Source organism: Castor canadensis, chromosome 17 (assembly GCF_047511655.1).
Source record: "Castor canadensis chromosome 17, mCasCan1.hap1v2, whole genome shotgun sequence".
Lineage (NCBI taxonomy): Eukaryota > Metazoa > Chordata > Mammalia > Rodentia > Castoridae > Castor > Castor canadensis.
The window spans coordinates 41,831,306-41,850,061 of record NC_133402.1 but is presented as its reverse complement, the minus strand read 5'-3'; the positions used below and the strand labels follow the sequence as shown (position 1 = coordinate 41,850,061).

Below are 18,756 nucleotides of genomic sequence, written 5' to 3'. Positions count from 1 at the left end.
CAAGATAAAGAATAATTACTCAAATTAGCAGTTTTTCCCAATACTAAAAGTTAAAAAAGACTTTCCTCAGGAATGCTCATAGAGATGGTCTTGCATGATGCAGTGGACACCACCTCCCCATTACCCTGTAATCCTCTGCAGCACCGCAGCACCAGGCAAAGGCATCCCATTCCAAAGGTGAGCTTTAGGTCACAGCATCCTTGGAATCTGGCTTAATCCAACAGTACAATTTAGGATGTCTGCCCTCCTTCGGGGGACCTTCCTACCATCCTGTAGGACACTCTCAGAGATCTGTGAGACTAGACTTTTTCTTTTTTTTTCTGGTGCTGGGATGGAATCCAGGGCGTCAGGCTTGCTAGGTCAGTTCTCTACTACTGAGCTACTTCCCCAGCCCAAGACTAGATTTTGGATGAGAAGAAACAATAGGCTTTCTTTTCTGCCAGCAAGTGGCAGTGTGGGAAGAGTCTCTGTACTACTGACTGGCCCAAGGTGAGTCAGTCCACGAAGTTGAAGGCGGGGTCAACAAATTCCCATGCAAATTAGGGATCTTCTCCAGTGCATATGCACACATGCTGGATGACAGCATTTCTCAGGCTAGCACAGCACCATGGCTAAGAATGTGGGCTGTGAGCTCGGAAAGACAGGCTAAAATCCTGGATTTAACGCTTTCTAATTGACTGTGGGCAAGTGGCCTAACCCTTTGGAGCCTCAGTTTTTCCAGACAAATAAAAGGTAAATAATATCAGCAGCTACCTCCTGGGGTTGCCGAAAAGATTAAATACAATAATGAAGTAAAGCACTCCAGTACAACTGGTACAAAGCAAGGCTCCCGAACACTATCATCAACATTACTACCTATGATATTAAAATGACTAAGTTAATAGGTACATCTGAATACACAGAAAATGGACATTCAGGACTTCATGATTTTCTGCTATAAAATATGGCTCCAATAATTTAAGTCTAGAAAAAAACTGGAAGTGAAGATAACTAATTATCCAATAAACCCTTCCCAAATACTCATAAATAATATTACTTTTGGCTAAACCATTAAAGGAGTATTTGTTCAGCAATGTACCAAAAAACAACAAATTATTTGATTCTACTTTAAATAACTTTGACAATAAATTGATCAAATCTTGGGTGACATATAGAAAATAATTTTTTTAGGAGAGTTTCTTTTCAGCTTTCTCTTTTTGTGGTACTCATGCTTGCCAGGCAAGTGCTATACTAGCTTTTCAGTCATTCTTGCTGATTATAAAGTCCACAGAACCATCTATCTAGTAAGACCATTCCTAGTTCATAGCACCAGCCCATCCACAGTGTGAAGAATCAGAGCCTTTTTATTCTCAAGAGGGTTAATGATGCCAAAAGCAGTTGTGACTTTGGGCTATTTAATGTGTGTGTGTGTGTGTGTGTGTGTGTGTGTGTGTGCGTGTGTGCGTGTGTGCGTGCGTGCGTGTGTGTGTGTGTGTGTGTGTGTGTGTATGAGATTGTCACCTTCCCTATCTAGTACTGGGCTCTGTTGACCATAGTTCTCCCAAGTTTTAAGATGCAAAGTCTAAAAAATTATATTGAACCAGGAGTCAGAGCTGAGCTTGTGCTGCAGAGAACATGTATCACCTAAACTTGAGTGATAGAAGGGTTCCTTTTAGAGATAAAATGGCAAGGGTTCCCAAGAATATGTCCATATGTCTCAGTTTGAGAATAATCTATGATTGGTTCTGATTCGTGGAGTCAATGGCCAAGGCAATATCCACGACAGTTGCCAACAGGTATCTTTACAAAGCCACAGAGACTATGATGATAATTCTGAAGCAGCTGGCTCTGAATCCTGCCTGCTCCTCCTGCAAACATGGGACTGAGAAGTCTGTCCTCCCATGTCACTCCTTTCTCCAACTCTGCTTTTGTCAAGTGTCAGTCAGGCAGTGTGTCAGCACCGCAGTTACTCTGGAAAGCTAGATGGCCACCATCCTGCCATCTTTTGTCCGTGGAGGGGAAAATTGGCAGTAAGTTATCAGTCAAGCTTCCACAGCAGGGAGCCTCCACAGCAGGGAGCCCTTGACATGGTCAGGTAACTTGTTACAGAGGACACTAGCATGAAGTTTTACAGGGAAGTCTGATATATCATCACAGCTATAATTTGGGAAGGAAGAGAGCTGCGCTTTAAAAAAAATGGAGGGATTTTGTGGCCTCCTGTACTATGGAGGGACACTGGAAATGATGGGAACTGGTAGACTCTGTGACTTTGGAATGACTCTTGTGGCAGATGGGGTCCCCTTGTCTGTCCTGAGCAGGGAGGAGAGTTCTCACCTGGAGCTCAGCATGGTGCACCTGGGCTGCAGCTGCAGCCACCTGGTCCTCTAGATCTGCCAACTCGGTTTCATCGGTGCCACTGTGGATGCAGCGGGCAGCATCTTCGAGCTCAGTCAGCTGGCCCTCCAGTCCATACACAGTGCCTGCTGCCAGATACACCTGTAGGAAGAGCACAGCCATTCAGCTTAGGCCTGCAGATCTGGGACTGGCGAGGTTCTCTTGGGAGACCCTGGTAATTCAGGGAGCAAGAGAGAACTGGGCTCAACATTAGGGGAACGAGATCGGAACCCCCATTTATAAACATTCTTCACTCTTAAATGGTAGTGTGAGGTCTTGCCACCTCTGACACTACCAACCACACCTTTTCTCTCCTCCAGTTTTCCTGTAAGGAAAAGCAGTTTGTAAGGTGCTTTTGACAAAACAGTACAAAATACTTAACATTAGCAATGTAAACTGTGAGTTGTCTGGTGACTCATAAAACTAATGTCAAGAAGAAACTAAGTGAAAAATTCATGATGGAATTTTCCTCAGTAAAATTTTTGTTTGGTATTTTGGAATTTAGAAAAATTCAGAAAATGTGAAGGGGGTGAAATTAATTGAAAATAATTACAAATTTTGAGAAAATCCACTTCCAATGAATGATCTGCTTGTTTGAAACGGGTTCAGGGGTTAAAATGAACTTCAAATTTATAGTAGAAAAATTCTTTATTTCTCAGTAAATGGAAAAATGGTAAGAGAAACATATCAAATCTATTTTGTCTGTCATTTGGATAATTTTGTGAGTTATTGAAAATTAGAAAGCAAGTCCTATAAAGGGAGTAAATTGAAATAAAAGACATTTTGATGTCTGAGTTTATGAGGTGGTTTTCACATTGGAATCACTCAAATTAAAGGATGCCAGCTAGGGGGAATGTGACAAGTGCTTCCTTAGCCTAATCAGTAGCATGGTGAAACCACCCACAACACAGGAGCGGGGTGGACCTAAAGAAGACCAGTACTTAAGAAGAGAGGCTCCTGAGGGTTCATCAACATGTAGAAAACACCAAACATGTAACCACAGCAATTTAGAGCTGGTCTGAAGAAGCTCTCAGCCAGGACACGAACAGTTCCTTTAACTCGAGTTAAAAATACAACCAACCTGAGCATAAGCCAAGAGCTGTGCACATGTCATGTGCACCCTTTGCACCTAGTGATCTGAGAACTGGTGAGGAGGGAAAGAACCCAGACACGTTCCTATTCTGCCAGCTCCTTGGCACGACTCACTCATCTGAGTTGAAACTGGCAATTTTACAAAATACTTCAAAGTGGAGCACAGGCGGGCACAGGTTGGATAAAGGTAAATTTGCCTTGTCTTGTCACTAGGTGTCATTCCCTGGCAATGGAATGCAGGGACCAACACACAAGTGTCCCTTCTAATGAACTGCCAGTCACACAGGGGCCACAAGTCAGATGTCTGTGGGCAGTAGCCAGCTTCAGCTTACCCTTTGTTTTATATATCTCTATCCTATGCCACTTATCAGAGAAATTCTGTTTCTAAAAGAGCTTTGCAACTTCATATAGCCACTAATTCTTTGTTTTCAAAACAAGAAAGGGTCTTTATTGTTTGTTAAATGAATATTTCAAAAGTATCTGAGTGGAGAAATTCTTCAAAATGTGTCTCTTTGAAGGCAAAAAACTTCCCTTGGGAGGAGAAGAAAAACTAAGTGTGGGGGAGGGGGCGGAGGAAGAAAGAGAGTGGGGTGGAGAGGAGAAAGGAAGCCAGCTTGGAGTTTACTATATTTTAAAATAGTTTTGCTACATAAAAAAAATCTAAATTTATTTTAATAAATTTAAAATATAAACTTAGTTTTTAAAGTGAAACAAACACATTTTCAACAAGGTCATCCCCCCCCCATATGAAAATATGGGGGTCCTTGGTCAGGTCCTTGGTCAGGTCAGGGCATTCCTCTTTTACCCTAAAAGCCTGCTTTTCTGGCTCCAGGACAAGGGGAGATTCTGTGGTTGTCACTGACCCCAGCTCAATAGGAGCTTACAGTAAAGTGATGATACTTGAAAGACTGAATGATTGTGGTGGTGGCAATGGCGGTATGGTGTCAATATATATTTGCTAAGCTGAGGGTTTTCTAGGACTTATTTAATGCTCATGGCAACCCTCAAGGTAGGTACCACTATAATCGCTATGCTATGGATGAGAACATTTTATGTTCTAGGAAGGCTCTGTGACTTCCCTGGGTCTCACAGCCAGGAAGAGGTAGAGCGTAAGGGAGCTCAGAGAGTTGATGCCCACTCTCCCTGTCTTGTTGTGACTCTTAATCTCGCCTGGAATGTTATCAAGTCTTACATTTCAAATTTTAGCATAAAGGTACTAGAGTTACCGTGATATATAAGGATTTAATACTGACTTTGTTGCTAGTTTAAAATGACAAAAGTTAGCATGCCGTATGATGAAAATGTTATCCTGCCTTTATAAAAAATAACTCGTTTGCAAAACATTCACCTGGAATCACTTGCTTGTTAAGATCCATTTTTGGTGAGAACTGTGGTTATCTTGTCCGAGTAATCTATGACCTTTAGTCACTGATGCTGATGACCCCAGTGCCTGGCTCCTAGTTCCCTTTCTCCAAATGACTCAAGAGATGAGAACAGATGTTTCATGAAGGAAGGACCTTGTGGCCAAACCCACTGAGAGAAAGAGCACTAAACAGATTTCTTTATTGCGGGATTTCTCAGTCTTTAACGTGCTATGATGTATCTTAATTTTCATAGAACTATGCAAACTTGCTAGACTTATTTGATCCCAGAGAATCCTGTTGGACTTGGCTTCCACAAAATATATTTCTGGGGACTAAGTTAGTAACTGATAGTATTTTTCTCACTCTGAGGGTGGAGAGCCACCTTAGAGAATAACCATGGCACTCCCGTAAATTCTCGTGCTACTTCCTCTCTGGTGCTATGGGGCTTATGAGGTTCTTGAGAAGGGACCAATATTCTCTGCTGTGTCCTGGATTCCGTGCCAGAGCTGAGCTCCAATGGGACAGTTCCACTGTGTCTGCTGCCATTGATTGTATACTATATGGGCGATATGTACTATTTGTTGTATTCCACTTGGAAATTGGGCCCACCCTCCACCGCCTTTGGGACTGGGGATTATGGCATATCTCAAGTTGCCTTTGTCATGTAGCAAAAATGAGATGAGGCAGGTCCTCAGATGGGGGTCAGACTTAGAGAGAGCTGACTCATCCCTCCCACTCATACCTCTGTAAATCTACCAGGTGGCTCTTCCTACTAGTCACACCACAAGTCTGAGAGGGGTCGTGCTAGTTGCTCTCTGCTGATTTCCTAGGTCCATTTTTATCCTTCTCTGTCCACTTTAGATTATTCCCTGTTTGTTTGGCCTATAAGAACTTCATGATCAGGGCTGTTTGGGATGGGTTTGGTTAATGGGAGACAGTAACAGGAGAGTAAAGGCAAGAGTAGAAAGAAGAGCATTTCTTATCCTACTCTTTCCCTGGGGGGGTATGAGGTGATTCCACCTTCCACTGGGGGCACTCTTCCAGGCTTCAGTTCTCCATGGGCTCTGGTTACACTGCTGGTGTGGTAGGCTTCCTGTATTCCTACTCTCCTGGCTCTATGGCATCCCATAATTTTGCCCACATCTCAGTTAATACTCCCTTCACGAAATTCTCCTCTTCCAGCCAGATCCCAACAGGCACAACAGGCCTCTTCGCAACGGAATTTAGAATACCTAGAGCTCCAGCTGTGACCTGAGCCCGTGGTTGCTCCTGGCTTTCGGGAGATAGGGTTGACTTCACAGTGCTAACACCAAGCAGCAAGCGACAAGTGTCAACAATTAGAAAGACACTGGGGGATTCTAAAGTTCCTGGGCCCTCCCCTACTTAAGTGGGTTAACAAGCAGTTCATGAAAACAGGAGACTGGAAATATGAGTGTGGTATTTCTTTGTTTTATCTTATGTAGCTCGGGAAGCCTCAGAAATATTTTCAAAGGTGAACATTTTATCTCTTTTATCTCAGAGTCCTGGCACGTGGCAGCCAATGTTCAGGAGAGAATAGTGTGGCTATTTCTATTTCTGACAGTCCCTGGCTCCCCAGCACAAAGGCAAATGGGCGCTAAGGAACGAAGGAGCGCTTTTCACAATGGAGACCAACAAAAGCCACGATTTAATTTTAATTATATCAGTGGCACCAGAGGCCAGTTTAAGAACCAGCCCTGGCCTTCCCCTGCTGCTCAGTTGAATTCCATCCTGGAGCCAGCTGAGCCAGCAATGTACCCACGGCTCTGTGATCTGCTGAATTAAAGAGATGAAGGAACAAGTTATTCCTGCTCCAACTCAAACACTCATAGAATTCAAAGGAACATAGATGGAGTTTCTTCTGAGGTAAAATTTGAAAAGCTGGAGATGGGATGGACGAAACAGGAGATTAACTCTTTGGGAACAGGCAAGGCCCAGAATGGAGCAGCAGGTCCAGACCAGGACTTGTAGCCATGAGTCCCCCACTGGAGCTTCTGACATATTGAATCAGTGGGTATGTGTTTTGAATTGAAAGTGTTAATGAATCCCCCTTCAAAAAAAAAAAACCCACAATGCATAATAAAAAATGGGGAAACTCACACATGCATTTTTTCAACATGCTCCTTGGAGAGAAAAAGGCATTCTGGGAAAAACATTTATTACGGTGTCTCAAATGCAGGGTTGACTCTGCTGGTCTGGAAAGATGGATATCAGCTTTGTAGGCAGAAACACACGGACCAGTAATAGTGTGTACACCCTGAGTAGCTGATGTTCAAATCTCTCATCATTAGACAATTGCTATTGAAATGCTCGAATAACTGGTGATATTTGCATGCAAGAATCTCTTACTTTCTTTCTCTTCTTACAGGTAGGTAGGAGAATAGAAAAATCCATTACTAGCAGATCCATCTGTTATACCAACCAAACACATTCCAAACTCAAGGGCAAGAAGAGCCTTCTGAACTCCCAGGTCTGCAATCACACCCATATCCCTCCCAGCCAGACTCTCTCGCTTGGGCATCAAGAAATTTTTCTTTCTTGACAGTAAGGAGAAAATTATGGAATTCTTTAACATAATTAACTGTACTGCAAATTCCTTTTAGGAGTATAAACTACATGCAATTGAATCTGAAGAAGAATAAAGTAAGCTTCGCCCTCCTACACACATTGATTTAAATTTTCCGTTCAGATATGTACAAATTTCCACAGGGTATCCATAGACTTGGCTGAAGGCCTTTAACCTTTCTGATGTGCTGATATTTGTTGAGCGAGATCTTGAACACCTTCCCCTTCATGCCCTTCTTCCTTTGCAAAAACCTGGCAGGTCCCACCTCCTTTCTCTGTGGCTCTGACTCTCAGGCAAAGCCTCCTTCAGGCAGGAGAGGAGCTGGCTCCATGGAAGGCCCAGAGCCCATGGGAAGCCCTCAGAAGGGAAAATGAACATGAATGGCAGATATGGGCTAGGGGGGACTTTTACAAAATGGATGATGTTTTGGAAAAGGATAACCACCAACAGGACTTATTTCCTTTTTCTCTGAAGTATCTTTTTGAAAAGCAGCAGATGCATACTTGCCTTGGGATGGGAGAAACAGCTGAGAGTATTTGTTAGGTGGAAGGGGACAGCAGTCTAGGACTCCATGTGGTCATGAGATGATGCAACAGGGTCTTAGGTGAAAAGTGCTTGGACAATTCTGAAGTGGAGGGTGGAGGCTCTAGGAGACAGGCTGTGGGATTCCTGCTGCTATGGCGCCTGGAGGCTTAGGTGGTTTATTGGAAACATGTAACTAGCTTAAGTTAGGGAAACAGAGCAGACCAGAGGTAGTACTAAAGTTTTTTTTTTTTTTTTTTAAGTGGGATTGGTGTTTGAATCAGGACTTTGCTCTTGCAAAGCTGATGCTCTACTGCTTGAGCCATGCCTCCAGTCCATTTTGCTTTGGTTATTTTGGAGATGTGGTCTTGTGAACTATTCACCTGGGCTGGCCTTGAACCTCGATCCTCCCTATCTCAGCCTCCTAATTATTTATAATTACAGGTGTGAGCCACCAGCACCTAGTAGTACTGAGGCTCTTTTGGCCACCACCCTCATCCCCTGCAGTGACACTGGCAGTATCCACCCAGGTCCCCTCAGTTCTGTAGGAGTTTCCACATGCTCCCCTCAACAAAGTTTCTTCACTTGCCCAAACTTTAGTCTGGCTCTGAACCATCTCTTAGGCTCATCCATGTATTTCTTTATAAAACTGAGTTTTATCAAAAGGATCCCACTAAGTCTGTTTGACCGGAACCCCCATCTTTGATATCTGATCATCCTTGACATGTAATCAGGTTCCTCATCCTCCATCTTTCCCCAGGTGATGTCTGTGGTGGCTTCAGCAAGAATCTTGTGAGGTTGGCTATCCTGACCCCTCAAGTTTCCCTTCAGTAATTTCTAATTCACTGATCCTCCCCCACTCCTTAGCTGTACATTCCCACTTTTCATACTATATTTTAGGAGTGAGCTCACGTATAGGCAGTGGTCCCTATACCTGTCACCATGGTCCTGAATAAAGTTTTCCTTCCTATACTTTACACATGCCACTGAATCATTTGTTGTCTTTAACATCTTCTCTGTCTCCATGCCTCAGTATGCATTTGTCAGCAACATCTCAAATCCCCATAGAGGACTGCCCTTGGACACATATGCCTGCATGCAGAGACTGAAGTGCAGGCTGGCTCTGGGAGGGCCAGTTCCTCTGCCATACCTAGGTCAGAGCAACTCTGAGTACAACCTACACTTCAGATCTTTTGCAGAATCAGGCTGGAGCTACTCTTTGTCTAAGATCATACCCTCACTCAGCTTCTTCCCTTTACCTTCCCTTCACCTTTCCTTGTCCAGCCTCTCCTGGGAGAGTCATTTGCATCAAATCTTCATCTTGGGGTCTGCTTCTGAGGAACCCTACCTAAGATCCATCCTGAGAATATGCTATGGTGGTGGTGGTGTGGTATGTGTGTGTGTCCTTGCACTCTTTGTGAAGAGCTATAACCTTATCAGCTTCTTCTCCGCACATATTCACCCTAGTCTGAGCACACCCATGTTCTCTTACGTTTTCTTCCAGTGAAGTCAGCTGCTCATCCAGTCTCACTTGATCTGTCCCAAGAGGAAATGTCCCCTTTTCTCTGTCACAAGGGGCAGGTGGGGACTCCCAGGGCTCTGCAGACTCTATCAACTCCTCTGTGGCATTGATGACTTTCAGGACTTCTGTGGAGATGTTGCAGAGAGAAACAGCAGAATACTTCTGTTTGGTTCATGACAGAAGGGGACAGAAGACAAGAACAGCACATTAACAATGACACAGAAATTCTACAGTATTATGGCACTCATCATGAGATTGAACCACATACAAACACGAATGTGCTGAAGGAATGAAATTTAAAAAACAAAACAACTACACAGTGGAAGGGAGCCTAGAGGTCTGATATGACTAGGCCTAGCTTGTGTGACCCACAATGAATTATTCCAGATTTACAGGGAGGGAGAGAAAGAGGAGAGGTTAAGTGAAGTCTGCCTTCTGCCTGCTGTTGATAGCTTAACATTTATAACTTCATTTGGTGGATGATCTTCTACTTCCCTAACCTAACTTCAGTCTCAACCTTGTCAACCTACATCAAAGTGTGGTCCACAGGGTGACTTTCTTGAGTAGGAGTTAGGAGACCTGGTCAGGCTCTAATTGTCTATGGGACATTAGCCAAATTACTTCTCATTTGTGGAATTCACTTTTGTCATCTGTACAATGAGGATCCTGGCAAAGAGTTCCTCTGTAGTCTCTTTATACTACTGGGGTTTGAACTCAGGGCCTCATGCTTGCTAAGTAGGCACTTTACTACTTGAGCCATCCCACCAAGTCTTCTGCAGTCTCTTGGTAGACTGCTAGTCCACTCAGTATTCCCAAGCCCATTCTCTCTGTATCCTCACAGGGGTAAACAGGAAAATTATCTACTAGCCTCCCTTGCCACTGGGGGTAGTCATATGACACAGCGCTGACCACTGAGCCTGAAGGGGAAGCCACTGAAGGGGCTTCTGGAAAAGCTTTTTTTTTTTTCCTAATCAGGAGAATAGATGGATAAGATTTCCTATCCCACACCCCACTTGTTTCTAGGCAGATATAAGTCAACAAAAATCAGGACGAATGCCAGACAACTGGGTAAGGGGACAGAAAGACTTAAGGAACTGTGCACAGATTATCAGTGGATTAGCTAAACCTCTGGGAGTTACCCCCTGCCTCTGAACATCTTGTTAGTGGAAAAAGATGCTGATTTGTTGAAATTACTGTTGGCCAGTTTTTTTGTTTTGTTTTGTTTTTTTGTGTGTGACTGAACATACTCCTAGTTGACACAGGCCACCCCCAGCTTTTATATTTATGGCTTAAAATTATAATCAACCCAGATCTGGGCCAAGGTCATTAGTGGAGCCAGAGGCATATCAGCCAAAGAATTATCTGTACCTTTGAATCCAGCTGAACAGATAACATCAAGCAATAATCAGATCAACGGCAGTCACTTTTCCATCTATAAACAGTTTGGCCTATTCCAGCACAGGGTTTGTACATTAGGAAACAACTATTGCACACAGGCACGTTTTACTTAGCCAGTAAAGTGTTTCAAGAGAATCTGGAACTTTAATGCCTTTGGTGGGCTATACCCAAAACAGTAATGATAGCTTTGGGTTGACTTTTGCAGTTTGTTTCCCCAAGTGGATGCTACTGCAGGTTTTGTCCCACTTCAGGAGTTTTTGGATAGCCCTCCTACTTCCCTAGAGAGTCTCAAGGGCTCAGTGATGAGTTAGTGCTGAATCCACTGCCTGGAAGATGCCTCTGGGCTGCCATGCTGAGGCACAGGGTCAACCTGTTCTGGTTAGAGCACATGTACCCATAGGGCTCCTGTCTAGCCTGTCTGTTCGATAACAGCTGTTAACCCAACAGTTGTGTTCCTTTTGGTTCAAGGGCCTTTGCAACATACCAGAAAAACTTGGGTGTCAGGTGAACAAGCTAGAGGGAAGGTGATGCAGACCATCGGAAGAAGGGCAGCATCCAAGGAAACAGGCAGAACCAGCTCTCTACCTTAGGAACACCCTGCAAAGGCTGCCCCCACTATCCAGGACTGGTAACTGGATGTGGCGGACTCTGGAGCTGAGTTGGGCTGGATTTTGGCTTCTATCAGCTGCCACTGTTCGCTTAAGTCCATTTTAGAAAAGTCATTATATTATAAAAGCAAATTTGCTACTCTTCTCTTAGTAAAAACATTAATTTAGAAGGTTTGCCCCTTAGTTCATAAACAAGGTACTTTTTGAAAAGAAAGACATATGACTAAAAGATTCAGAAAAAGAGTGAGACCATAGCATGGTGGGAGGGAAGTGTGAAAATTTACATAAATGTCTAAATAGTCCAGGGTCATTCATGGGCTGAGTTACTAATGGGAGACAGAGTGACCTGAATCCAGATCCAAACTGAGGGTATGGAGAGGACAGGCTGGGAATCAGCACTGCTTGGCAGTCACTGTCCCAGGCTGTCCATAAACAGCCTCGTTTATCTGGTCATAGTGCAAGCTGGAGGATACATATGGCTCAGAGGCATGCTTTATATGAGCTGCACACTTCCCAGCTATCCACAGTTCCCACCATTCATTCTACATACTTTATTGAGACCAGTGGTGTGTAGGCTGTGCTCCAAGCGCTGAGATAAGGCAATAAACAAGAGGGATGAAGTCTTTGCCCTTCTGGCTTGCCTTGAGCACCACTACAGCCACTTGACCCATACTGTCCTGGCCCCTGAAGGCATTTGCACTTGCCATTAAGTCAGTGTGTGAAGTTCCCCTGGTGGTTGTTGTGAGGAAAGTCCCACAGCTTCATCTAGAAGTCTGTAGTCTGGTTAAAGACTTGGACCACATCAGAAGTGAGCTGGCCTCCATTGAGGAAAGTGACCCAAAACTAGAGATCTCTGTTGGTAGATGTCCCAGTTTTGATCTTCACTGGCAAATGCAAACACAGTGTTCCACCTGTAGGAATCAGATGTTTCTTGTCTGTTGCCTAGGCATGGGCTGCTGGCTTGGAGCTGGGGTAGAGGAAGGTGCACCTCCTGAGGTTGAGATATAACTGGGCTTTGAGGAGCTGTACAACAGGAGCTGGGTACCTCACTGCGTGACCAGGGCACTCACTGGCCCAGGGAAACATCAGATTTCTTATAGGCTGATTTTGCCTGTTACATAAATGTCCTGCTCCCTATCCTGTCTAGAGGTAAGACTTCAAAGCACCTTCTACACTCCATTACAGTGCTAAGCTATACTTAGCACTGGATAGGGTTTTGTTCAGATGAGAGGCTAGTGAGGATTAGGAGGAGGCTGGCAGGGAGCTTGCGATGCAGAAGTGAAAATCTGAGGGATACTTTCTGCCTCTTTTCTGCACAGCCCCAGCACAGCAAGCTGAATGGAATAGACAAAGCACGACTTGAGAGCCCGATCTACCCCATTATTATAGCATCATTATTACTTCAGGTATTAACTATGAGATGGAGCAAATGTGAATTTCATGGTGTCAAATAAGGGAGATGCAGATATGTGGAGAAAATCAGTTTTGGATTAGAAAGGCTGGCCTCAGACACTGTGACCCCAGGACCCACAGGTGATGGTGGAATGAAAATCGCTTGCAAACTCAGGTTACAAAATCCCACTGTCTAGTGATTGCAGAAATAGGAATTATACAACAAACTTATTATGTGCCACATACATGCACAGTTCTCTTTAAAGGTGCCAGGTGTGCCAGTGTGCCTTAGTGCAGGTAGAGCATGTACTCTGAGTAGCTGATACACTGGGGGATGTGTTTGCTCTGATGCCCCTGCACTCCTGGTATCCCCGTGAGGGATGGTAACTTTCGAGAGTCCAAGTGTCCACTTATAAGGTTTAGACTGCATCACAGCCCCATAAGGATGTCAGATCCATAAACTCAACAACCATGTGGTTGAAACAAAAAAATCCACACTTCACAGAGGTGACAAGAAGCACTTGGTGGGAAAACCCTTGACAGAGCACACTGGGCAGGGGGTTAGGAAGGGCAGGGGCTCTCACCCCTCTCAGCTGGGGGCAGAGGAGTCATCCACCCCAGTTGCTTATCAATTAGGTAGCAAAACAAGTGCCAACCTTATCAAGATTCCTGCTTCTAGTCTGACTCATAACTAATACTAGGACCAAAGCAGACCTTCAAGAACTATTTATTATTCAAGGTTGGGGCCCACCAGTGGCCATTTTAACGAACCCAGAAAAGAAGACCAAGTCAGGACCCATGTCACAAATCTCAGCTGTATCATTTCTTTTTTCTATAGAGACTGCAGGGCAGAGCAAGATGTTTCTACTTTTTGTCTCACAATCTACAAACTTTACCCTTAGAAATCTCTCCATCCTGTCCCCATGTGCTTTCTTTTTCTAGAAAGCATGCTGTTATAAAATTTTTCTTTCTCCATTTCCTTTTCCTTATAAGCTGATTCCTAAAACCATGCAGGATGCAAGGTGGGTTCCAAGGGGAAAATCTGAGCCCTTAGCATTGTAGAGGAGAAAATATTTTCATTCTTCACACTAGCTATATCTACTTATTAGCGATCTGTCTTCATTCTTTACAAAGCTTTGTGCTGGGTGAAGAAATGCAAACTCATTTCAAGCTGGAAAAAAATGGGAATGTTCCTTCCCAGAATATTTCAAGGTGGTGAACATGTGAGTAGCAGGGCCAAGTTCTAATCATCAGATGCCTGGCTTAACAAAAAGAGGTCATTTCAGAGCTAAAGATGACAGACCCCAGCCCAGCTCTCTCTTTGAGCAGAGCCTGCCTGTGTATGTCTTTCTCAACTGGGCTGACAAAGAGTCAGTATTAGGTTGTGTGTGTTAAGCCGGAGCTGATACCAGTCCCGGTGTCTAGTTATGTGACTTGATATAATATGGGACAAAAAGCATTGAGGATTAAGTGTGCCCAGGTATCTGGAGCAGATGAGGGGTTTTCCTAGCTCTGTCTTGGGGACTGTTCTAAAATCTGTAACAAGAGCAAAAAACAAAGCAGGGTAGATGCTGAAAGAACAATGACACTCAGACTTGGGGAGCAACAGAGGTGAGCATTCTCCTTTGGGGTCTATGGGTCAATCAAGGGACAGAGAGGGGCAGTAGCTAGGAGACTGACACTTCAGAGTCTTGCAAAGGGTACAGTAGGCGCCCAGCCTAGGACCCATCATTTTTCAGGGGCCTGTGAAAATGTTCTCTTTTCAAATCACAAGAGAAAAAATTCTTTGACCCAGGAATATGTTTTAACAGACAATATTAGTATATTAATATTTATCCCAATATGGTAATAAAAGTATTTAACTTTTTTTGTGAAGGGGCTCACAAAGGTAAAAATGCCTGGGCCCATCTAAGTCATAAATCAGCCCTGGTCTTGCTGAGCTGGGAGAAGGCAGGGTCCTGTTCCCAGGGGTGCTGGACAGCAAGTGCCTGGCGAAGTTGTCATCTGGGGGCTATCCCAGCTCCAGATAGCAATGAGGGGCTGAGGGGATGCCTACAAAAGACTGTTCATGAATGTATGGCAGAACCCTCTCATGAGACTCCCCCAAGTAAGAGGGAGACAGCGGGGGGTGCTCTGGTCTTGTGGTTTCATGCTGGGCATGGATGCTAACAGCAAAAGGACTGCCTTGGAAATTAAGGTTACATGATCTGTGTGGCTTTGGACAAATAACCTCTTTGAGTCTCTGCTGTGACACAGAGATTCACCATCTAGCATGGGAGGCTTTCAAGAGGATTAAACTAGGAAGCATGTGCCAGACATCCACACAGAGTCTGGATGCAGCACTGTGGTCCTGGCTGGAGGGCACACATTCTGAGTGACAGCGTGATGGCCTAGGCTCCTTTCATTGTGTATTATGCTCTTGAAACATCTTTTCTTGCCTGTTTGGTGTTTTGAAGAAACCTTTTCACCATTTTTTACCCAAAAGGTTAAATTTTGCTGATGTTATTTTCCAATGTTTTTTTCTTTTAACAAGCCAGAATATTTTTAAAAAGAAAAGAGTTACTACGATGTATTATTACCTATACCACCATAATCATAAAGAAGGGATAACTGCTACCAAAAAAGGGAGAGTGTAATAACAGAATTTGAAGGGGGAATTTGAAGGGAGCTCCCTCCCTTGCTGGAGGGAGGTTTTCTCTCTCACTCCTTGGTTATTTACTGGACCTAACTGGCTTGACTGGGGGAGACTGGAGATTTTAGAGAAGATATAGGATATACAGACAGAAGGAAATTTGGGCGGGGTCAGGTGTGCTGTACTCTTGGCTGGAGACACAAACCCTCATTGTTTGTTTTTCTCTATTTGATTCTTTAAGGCCTTGCTTCAAACCTCTTTCCTTAGGCTCACTCTGTCCCATGTTTGCTCTCAGCTTATCTTCACCTTAATAGCTCTTAAAGTCTTTTGCCCCCAGGCTTGCACTGTCTCATCTCTCTTTAGCTCTCTTAAAGCCTGGGTGCTACTAATTTGCAAACAGCCCAACCTGCATATGCATAACTCTTAAAAGTCTTGGTCCTCAGACTTGCACTATTCACTGTCCCATGTTCTCTTTGGCTTTTCTTTAGCTTTAGCTTTTCTAAGGCCTATGTATGAAGTTTTTTCTCAGCTTTGCTTTCTGAAGCCTGTGTTAAAGTTCTCGGTGCAGACTTTCTATTAACCCCTCTTTAGCATTTTCCCTTCAACAAGTCTTCTCCTTTCAGCAATTTTTCCCTTCAATAATTCTTTTCCCTTCCAAAAGCTTCCCACACCAAAAAGTCCAAAGTAAAGCCCCAAATGGCAAAAGCAAAAAGCAAAAGCCCCTCCTCCTCCTTCAGGGGTCTTTTATAGCAGCAAACAGGGTGGAGCCACGGGGAGGGGCGTGACATTGTAACAGCAGAAACCTGCGTTCCTGCTTCTATGAACACAAGTTTAGGGGTCTGTTCTGCCTTTCCCTGTTTTGTGGCAGAGGGCTGCGCCTATCTCGGCCTACAGGTAAAAGCAATTAACTGCATCTCGCCTTGCTTGTGTCCAGTTCTCATAGGCTTTAATCTACTCTCCACAAGAATTCAGAAGTCTGTTATAAGAAGTGGCCATCAGCAACCCAACACTCACTCACAGACACTCACACAGTTCTTTAATCCTCTCCTGTTGTTCCCCAGTTTTAATGAGAGTAACAAGAAGGAGGTCAGAGGGCACTGCAGTTCTCACCACTGGGAGCAGACTAAGTGATACACACTGATCTGTAGTACAAACAAGGCCTGTCACTGCCTCATCACCAGGGCACTGAGGAAACCAGGTTCCCACATCATGCACTGGAAGGAAGCCAGCTTAGTTAATGTGGGCCTGTCTTTCACAGGTGTGACTCCAAACGTCTCATTATCTCACTTAACCCTTACAACAACCTGACCCGGTTAGTATTTTCATTCCATCTTTAAAGGTGAACACAGTGCACCTACATTCTTTAGGGAAGAGGATGTAAGGCTGGGATTGGAGCACCCAGACTTTGATCTCCATAGCTCATGCTCCCTGCCACCATCACACCACTTCCTCCTCCATGTGTGCAATTCCCTGGACTCAGTGGCTTGCAGAAAGTGATGGTGAAACAGAATCTGAGGGCCGTCAGGGCAGTGAACAATAGGCCAGCAAGAGAAGGGTCTGAAGATGGGGGGCCCTCAGGTTGTTCTGCATCCTACAACCGGCCTCAATGAGAATGAGTTCATTGCTTTTGGAAAACCAAGACCAACCCACACAACAGAGCTGGAGATCTGTCCAGTCACGAGAGCCTGCTCCAAGCCTTCCAGAGCCCACCTAGGGTTGAGCAGCCATGACAACCACAGTGAGACAGAATGTGCCCTGTAAGAAAATGCAGACTCCACAGTCTGCTAGCTACTTTTCTGTCCCAAATTACAGATGCTGTCTTGGCTTTATGAAATGCTTCTATCAAACTACCAGAGCAAGCAAGGAAATTTGTTCAAATGCTCCAATTTAATGGATTTTTCTCCTTCTCAAAGGTAAGAAAAGGAACTCCATATGTCCTCCTAAAGAGCTAACAGAAATCTGTGAGAAAAATTCAGTGCAAATATGTTTCAGTTCTCACGAAACATAAGGCACTTGGGCAATGCTGCTGAAACCCGTCAAAATACATTCTTCATGAACAGACTCATGTCCCTGAAGACTGACTTGATGAAAGAGGTGGGATAGAACTGTAGGAAGAAATTGGAACACAAACTTAATAAATCAGCACATGTAATCAATTGCACATAGCAGAGATCAGAGGAGGACCGACCTCTAGAAGAACTGAGTTCCTGGATCATCCAGTCTTGATGGCCAAGAACATTCATGAAAGAAATAAGATTTTCCCTTTTGTTAAATGATAATTAAAATGAATTAAAAATATATCTGTAGTTTTAGTTCCAGGATTAACCCCCATGGTCTGTATGTTTCTCTGAGGTGTCTTTCTTATTCTTCCTGCATGGTGTCTACTATTGTCTGATGTAGGCAAGACCACATCAAGGCTTGGTGAGGGTGACATAGGAGGGGAATGCAGAGGTCATTACCTTTGACCCCACCTGCTCTGGCAGATTCAGAGCAGGTGGGAGGTTCTTTGTTGGCCCAAGAGGTGATCATGGCCTTGATCTGCCTTGTTTTTTAACACTGGGTGGCTGACTGACAATTGATTGGAAACATTTCTCCAGATATCTCCAGGGTATATGCTTAGTTCTGAAGCCTAAAAAAGACATGAAATCACCTTCTGTAGTCACTTGGAAAGGAGATGGCACATGTCAGCTCAGGTGGCCTTGATAAATGTAAGGTCATCCTTGTCACTTCTCCCTTAAACTCTTCTAGGTGAGTCCTATCCCACCAGAATGAGCACCAAATGATCTGCAAGACTCATCAGCCCTCTTGCTCTGGCCCTGCCCTTCCCTCTGTACCCCTCTCCCCATGGCCAGGATGCTCCTGGCATCCTGGTCCCTGGAACTTGCTAAGGTAATTTCACCTGAAGGCCTTCCCTGTGTTCCTCTGCCTGGAAGGTCCTCCTTGACATTTTTGTCTGACTTCTCCCTGCTTGTCCCTGGGGTCCCAGTCTAAGACTCTTGACTAGAGAGTTCCTAAATGTCCAGAACTTCATCCTTCTGACTCCATCCCCTTACTGCTCTGCTTAATCTCCCTAGTAGCACGTATCACTATTTGACGTCTTCCCCCTTGTGTGTTATGTATTTATCAGCTGTCTCCTCCAATAAAGGTAAGTTTAGGAGTGCAGGAAACTTTTTCAAATCTCTTACCTACATTGCATTGCAGCTCCTAGCACAGCTCAATAATTATTTATTGAACAAATGGTGAATGAGTAGGGATTAAACTCCAGAATT

General features: G+C 44.2%; 1 protein-coding gene across 3 annotated transcripts in view; it reads right to left on the bottom strand.

Annotated features, from left to right (window-relative positions):
* The window catches only part of Myrip (myosin VIIA and Rab interacting protein), a 324,013-nt gene that overhangs the window by 9,529 nt on the left and 295,728 nt on the right, over positions 1-18,756 (bottom strand). For all 3 annotated transcript variants that reach the window (XM_074060447.1, XM_074060449.1, XM_074060448.1), the window contains 2 exons: positions 9,428-9,619; positions 2,314-2,475 (listed from right to left, as the gene is read on the bottom strand). In XM_074060447.1, coding sequence (XP_073916548.1) covers positions 2,314-2,475; positions 9,428-9,619 — 354 coding nt within the window. The remainder of the gene's footprint in view (positions 1-2,313; positions 2,476-9,427; positions 9,620-18,756) is intronic.